General features: G+C 61.7%; 1 protein-coding gene across 1 annotated transcript; it reads right to left on the bottom strand.

The window, feature by feature from the left end:
• Nucleotides 1-405: 405 nt before the first annotated feature.
• LOC136050013 (fructose-bisphosphate aldolase A-like) lies at nucleotides 406-6,820 on the bottom strand (the record flags this gene model as incomplete). Its single annotated transcript, XM_065738629.1, has 2 exons — nucleotides 406-543; nucleotides 6,621-6,820. Coding segments are annotated over 2 exons (296 nt in total), but the record flags the coding sequence as incomplete, so codon positions are not given.
• Nucleotides 6,821-6,941: the final 121 nt, after the last annotated feature.

Raw genomic sequence — 6,941 nt, 5'->3', positions numbered from 1 at the left:
AGGGACGCATAGGGACCCATAGAGACCCACAGAGACCCATAGGGACCCACAGGGACCCATAGGGACCCACACAGACCCATAGAGACCCACACAGACCCATAGGGACCCATAGAGACCCACACAGACCCATAGAGACCCATAGAGACCCACACAGACCCATAGAGACCCACACAGACCCATAGGGACCCACACAGACCCATAGGGACCCACACAGACCCATAGGGACCCACAGAGCCCCATAGCGACCCATAGAGACCCCCACTGTCCCCACTGAGGTCCCCACGGTCCCGGTGCACTCAGCGCTCCTTTATTCCCACGCAGGAGGTGACAAACGGGGCCGAATCGGGGACACCTTTGGGGTCGGGGGATGGGGGTGGGGGGGATCCGTTTGGGGGGGGGGTGGGGGGGTGTGGGATGTGGGGGAGGGGCGGCGTTGTCCGGCGGAGCTCAGTAGGCGTGGTTGGAGATGAAGAGGGATTCGCTGGCGGCCGCTCCCGCGTGGCCGCTCGGGGTGTACTTCCCTTGGCACGCCTGAGAGTTCGCCTGGGGGGGGGACAGGAAGGTTAGGGGGGGGATGGGGGGGAGATCGGGGGGATATAAGGGGATATGGGGGGGTAATGAGGGGATATGGGGTGGGGGAGGGGATATGGGGGGGGATATGGGGGAACATGGGGGGATATAAGGGGATATGGGGGGGTAATGGGGGGATATGGGGTGGGGGAGGGGATATGGGGGGGGATATGGGGGGATATAAGGGGATATGGGGGGGTAATGGGGGGATATGGGGTGGGGGAGGGGATATGGGGGGGATATGGGGGAATATGGGGGGATATAAGGGGATATGGAGGGGTAATGGGGGGTTATGGGGGGGTAATGGGGGGATATGGGGTGAGGGAGGGGATATGGGGGAATATAAGGGGATATGGGGGGGTAATGGGGGGATATGGGGTGGGGGAGGGGATATGGGGGGGATATGGGGGAATATGGGGGGATATAAGGGGATATGGGGGGGTAATGGGGGGTTATGGGGGGGTAATGGGGGGATATGGGGTGGGGGAGGGAATATGGGGTGGGTATGGGGGGGATATCGGGGGGATATAAGGGGATATGGGGGGTAATGGGGGGATATGGGGTGGGGGAGGGGATATGGGGAGGGTATGGGGGGGATATCGGGTGGATATAAGGGGATATGGGGGGTAATGGGGGGATATGGGGTGGGGGAGGGGATATGGGGAGGGATATGGGGGGTAATGGGGGGATATGGGGTGGGCGAGGGGATGGGGGGGAAATGGGGGGGTAATGGGGGGATATTGGGGGGATATGGGGAGATATGGGGGGATATGGGGGTATATGTGGTCATATGGGGGGATATTGGGGGGATATGGGGGATATAGGGGGTAATGGGGGGATATGGGGGTATATGGGGGTATATTGGGGGGATATTGGGGGGATATTGGAGGATATGGGGGGATATGGGGGATATGGGGGGGTAATGGGGGGATATCAGGGGGATATGGGGGGTAATAGAGGGATATGGGGGGTACATTATGGGGCAGCAGTGAACTCTATGGGGTCTAGGGGCAGTTATGGGTCTATGGGGCAGCAGTAGTACCTATGGGGTCTACGGGGCAGCAGTAGTACCTATGGGGCAGCTATGGGTCTATGGGGCAGCTATGTGTCTCTAGGGGCTATATGGGGCAGCCATGGGGCAGCTCTGGGTCCTTACCAGCGCCCTCTTTATGGGGTCTATCTATGGGGCAGCTATGGGGCAGCCATGGGTCTCTAGGGGCTCTATGGGGCAGCTATGGGCTCTATGGGGCAGCTATGGGTCACTAGTGGCTCTATGGGACAGCTATGGGGCTCTATAGGGCGCTATGGGGCAGCTATGGGGCTCTATGGAGCTCTATGACTCTATGGGGCTCTATGGGGCAGCTGTGGGGCTCTATGGGGCAGCCATGGGGCAGCCATGGGGCTCTATGTGGCAGCCATGGGGCCCTATGGGGCTCTATGGGGCAGCCGTGGGGCCCTATGGGGCTCTATGGCTCTGTGGGGCTCTATGGGGCAGCTGTGGGGCTCTATGGGGCAGCTATGGGGTTCTATGGGGCAGCCATGGGGCTCTATGTTGCTCTATGGGGCTCTATGGAGCAGCTGTGGGGCTCTATGGGGCAGTCATGGGGCAGCCATGGGGCTCTATGGGGCTCTATAGGTCTCTATGGGGCAGCCATGGGGCTCTATGTCGCTCTATGGGGCTCTATGGGGCAGCTGTGGGGCTCTATGGGGCAGCTGTGGGGCTCTATGGGGCTCTGTCACTCTATATGAATCTATGGGGCAGCTGTGGGGCTCTATGGGGCAATCATGGGGCAGCCATGGGGCTCTATGGGGCTCTATGGGGCAGCCGTGGGGCCCTATGGGGCTCTATGGCTCTGTGGGGCTCTATGGGGCAGCCGTGGGGCCCTATGGGGCTCTATGGGGCAGCCGTGGGGCCCTATGGGGCAGCTGTGGGGTTCTACGGGGCAGCCATGGGGCTCTATTGGACTCTGTGGGGCTCTATGGGGCTCTATGGGGCTCTATGTCGCTCTATGGGGCAGCCGTGGAGCTCTATGGGGCTCTATGTTGCTCTACATCGCTCTATGGGGCAGCCATGGGGCTCTGTGGGGCAGCAGTAGTCTCTATGGGGCAGCCATGGGGCAGCCATGGGGCTCTATAGGTCTCTATGGGGCTCTATGGGGCAGCCGTGGGGCTCTATTGGTCTCTATAAGTCTCTATGGGGCTCTATGGGGCAGCCATGGGTCTCTATGGGGCTCTGTGCGGCTCTATGGGGCTCTATGTGGCAGTCATGGGGCTCTATGGGGCAGCCGTGGGGCTCTACGGGGCAGCAGTAGTGTCTATGGGGCAGCCGTGGGTCTCAATGGGGCAGCAGTAGTGCCTACAGGGCAGCCATGGGGCAGCCGTGGGGCTCTATGGGGCTCTATGGTGCTCTACGTCGCTCTATGGGGCAGCAGTAGTGTCTATGGGGCTCTATGGGGCAGCTATGGGGTTCTATGGGGCAGCCATGGGGCTCTATGTTGCTCTATGGGGCTCTATGGGGCAGCTGTGGGGCTCTATGGGGCAGTCATGGGGCAGCCATGGGGCTCTATGTGGCAGCCATGGGGCCCTATGGGGCTCTATGTGGCAGACATGGGGCTCTATGGGGCAGCCGTGGGGCCCTATGGGGCTCTATGGCTCTGTGGGGCTCTATGGGGCAGCTATGGGGTTCTATGGGGCAGCCATGGGGCTCTATGTTGCTCTATGGGGCTCTATGGAGCAGCTGTGGGGCTCTATGGGGCAGTCATGGGGCAGCCATGGGGCTCTATGGGGCAGCCGTGGGGCCCTATGGGGCTCTATGGCTCTGTGGGGCTCTATGGGGCAGCCGTGGGGCCCTATGGGGCTCTATGGCTCTGTGGGGCTCTATGGGGCAGCTGTGGGGTTCTACGGGGCAGCCATGGGGCTCTATTGGACTCTGTGGGGCTCTATGGGGCTCTATGGGGCTCTATGTCGCTCTATGGGGCAGCCGTGGAGCTCTATGGGGCTCTATGGGGCTCTATGTTGCTCTACGTCGCTCTATGGGGCAGCCAAGGGGCTCTGTGGGGCAGCAGTAGTCTCTATGGGGCAGCCATGTGGCTCTATAGGTCTCTATGGGGCTCTATGGGGCTCTATGGGGCTCTATAAGTCTCTATGGGGCTCTATGGGGCTCTATGGGGCAGCCGTGGGGCTCTATGGGGCTCTATAAGTCTCTATGGGGCTCTATGTGGCAGCCATGGGTCTCTATGGGGCTCTGTGCGGCTCTATGGGGCTCTATGTGGCAGCCATGGGTCTCTATGGGGCTCTATGGGGCTCTATGGGGCTCTATAAGTCTCTATGGGGCTCTATGGGGCTCTATGGGGCAGCCGTGGGGCTCTACGGGGCAGCAGTAGTGTCTATGGGGCAGCCGTGGGTCTCAATGGGGCAGCAGTAGTGCCTACAGGGCAGCCATGGGGCAGCCGTGGGGCTCTATGGGGCTCTATGGTGCTCTACGTCGCTCTATGGGGCAGCAGTAGTGTCTATGGGCAGCCGTGGGGCTCTGTGGGGCAGCAGTAGTCTCTATGGGGCAGCCAAGGGGGCAGCCATGGGGCTCTATAGGTCTCTATGGGGCTCTATGGGGCTCTATGGGGTCTGTAAGTCTCTATGGGGCTCTATGGTGCTCTACGTCGCTCTATGGGGCAGCAGTAGTGTCTATGGGGCAGCCGTGGGGCTCTGTGGGGCAGCAGTAGTGCCTACAGGGCAGCCATGGGGCAGCCGTGGGGCTCTATGGGGCTCTATAGGTCTCTATGGGGCTCTATGTGGCAGCCATGGGGCTCTATGGGGCTCTTGGGGCTCTACGTCGCTCTATGGGGGCAGCAGTAGTGTCTATGGGGCAGCCGTGGGGCTCTGTGGGGCAGCAGTAGTCTCTATGGGGCAGCCATGGGGCAGCCATGGGGCAGCCATGGGGCTCTATGGGGCACTATGGGGCAGCCGTGGGGCTCTGTGGGGCAGCAGTAGCACCTACGGGGCAGCCGTGGGGCTCTATGGGGCTCTATGTCGCACTATGGGGCAGCCGTGGGGCGCTATGGGGCTCTATGGGGCTCTATGTGGCAGTCATGGGGCTCTATGGGGCTCTATGGGGTTCTATAAGTCTCTATGGGGCACTATGGGGCTCTATGTCGCTCTATGGGGCAGCCGTGGGGCTCTATAGGTCTCTATGGGTCTCTATGTTGCTCTACGTCGCTCTATGGGGCAGCAGTAGTGTCTATGGGGCTCTATGGGGCAGCCGTGGGGCTCTATGGGGCTCTACGTCGCTCTATGGGGCAGCAGTAGTGTCTATGGGGCAGCCATGGGGCTCTGTGGGGCAGCAGTAGTCTCTATGGGGCAGCCATGGGGCAGCCGTGGGGCTCTATGGGGCTCTATGGGGCTCTATAAGTCTCTATGGGGCTCTATGGGGCTCAATGGGGCAGCCGTGGGGCTCTATTGCTCTCTATAAGTCTCTATGGGGCTCTATGTGGCAGCCATGGGTCCCTATGGGGCTCTGTGCGGCACTATGGGGCTCTATGTGGCAGTCATGTGGCTCTATGGGGCAGCCGTGGGGCTCTATAGGTCTCTATGGGGCTCTATGGGGCTCTATAAGTCTCTATGGGGCTCTATGGGGCTCTATGTGGCAGCCGTGGGGCCCTATGGGGCTCTATGGCTCTGTGGGGCTCTATGGGGCAGCTATGGGGCTCTATGGGGCAGCCATGGGGCTCTATGTTGCTCTATGGGGCTCTATGGAGCAGCTGTGGGGCTCTATGGGGCAGTCATGGGGCAGCCATGGGGCTCTATGGGGCTCTATAGGTCTCTATGGGGCAGCCATGGTGCTCTATGTCGCTCTATGGGGCTCTATGGGGCAGCTGTGGGGCTCTATGGAGCAGCTGTGGGGCTCTATAGGTCTCTATGGGGCTCTATGTGGCTCTGTCACTCTATATGAATCTATGGGGCAGCTGTGGGGCTCTATGGGGCAGTCATGGGGCAGCCATGGGGCTCTATGGGGCAGCCGTGGGGCCCTATGGGGCTCTATGGCTCTGTGGGGCTCTATGGGGCAGCCGTGGGGTTCTACGGGGCAGCCATGGGGCTCTATTGGACTCTGTGGGGCTCTATGGGGCTCTATGGGGCTCTATGTCGCTCTATGGGGCAGCCGTGGGGCTCTATGGGGCTCTATGGGGCTCTATGTTGCTCTACGTCGCTCTATGGGGCAGCCATGGGGCTCTGTGGGGCAGCAGTAGTCTCTATGGGGCAGCCATGGGGCAGCCATGGGGCTCTATAGGTCTCTATGGGGCTCTATGGGGCTCTATAAGTCTCTATGGGGCTCTATGGGGCTCTATGGGGCAGCCGTGGGGCTCTATTGGTCTCTATAAGTCTCTATGGGGCTCTATGTGGCAGCCATGGGTCTCTATGGGGCTCTGTGCGGCTCTATGGGGCTCTATGTGGCAGTCATGGGGCTCTATGGGGCAGCCGTGGGGCTCTACGGGGCAGCAGTAGTGTCTATGGGGCAGCCGTGGGTCTCAATGGGGCAGCAGTAGTGCCTACAGGGCAGCCATGGGGCAGCCGTGGGGCTCTATGGGGCTCTATGGTGCTCTACGTCGCTCTATGGGGCAGCAGTAGTGTCTATGGGGCAGCCGTGGGGCTCTGTGGGGCAGCAGTAGTCTCTATGGGGCAGCCAAGGGGCAGCCATGGGGCTCTATAGGTCTCTATGGGGCTCTATGGGGCTCTATGGGGTCTGTAAGTCTCTATGGGGCTCTATGGGGCTCTATGTCGCTCTATGGGGCAGCCGTGGGGCTCTGTGGGGCAGCAGTAGTGCCTACGGGGCAGCCATGGGGCAGCCGTGGGGCTCTATGGGGCTCTATAGGTCTCTATGGGGCTCTGTAGGGATCTATGGGGCTCTATGGGGCTCTATGGGGCAGCCATGGGGCTCTATGGGGCTCTATGGGGCAGCCATGGGGCTCTATGGGGCTCTATGGGGCTCTATGGGGCTCTATGGGGGCAGCCATGGGGCTGTACGGGGCAGCCGCGGGTGTCCGTGGGGCAGTGCTCACCAGCGCCCTCTTGACGTACTCCTCCTGCGCCGCCTTGGTGTTCTCCTTCTTGCCGCCCCACGCTTTGAGGGCGGACGCCTGAAGCGCGCGGCCGTAGGAGAACGTGAGCGCCCAGGGGCGGTGCAGGGGGCAGCGGTTGATGGCGTTCAGGTTCAGCGACGCCTCCTCCTCGCTCTGCCCGCCCGACAGGAACGTGATGCCTGCGGGCAGCCGTGGGGCACGCGTCGGGGGGCGCCGAGGGGGCGGGGGGCACGGGGGGGGGGGATGGGGGGATTGGATGGGGTGGGAGGGAACGGAGGGCGGGGGGGGGATGGGGGGCAC

The sequence above is a fragment of the Cyrtonyx montezumae genome, unplaced genomic scaffold (assembly GCF_038088225.1).
Source record: "Cyrtonyx montezumae isolate F1298 unplaced genomic scaffold, pur_monq_1.0 scaffold_226, whole genome shotgun sequence".
NCBI classification, from domain to species: domain Eukaryota; kingdom Metazoa; phylum Chordata; class Aves; order Galliformes; family Odontophoridae; genus Cyrtonyx; species Cyrtonyx montezumae.
Note: the sequence above shows the minus strand (reverse complement) of the source record. Positions and strands in the feature narration are given on the sequence as shown.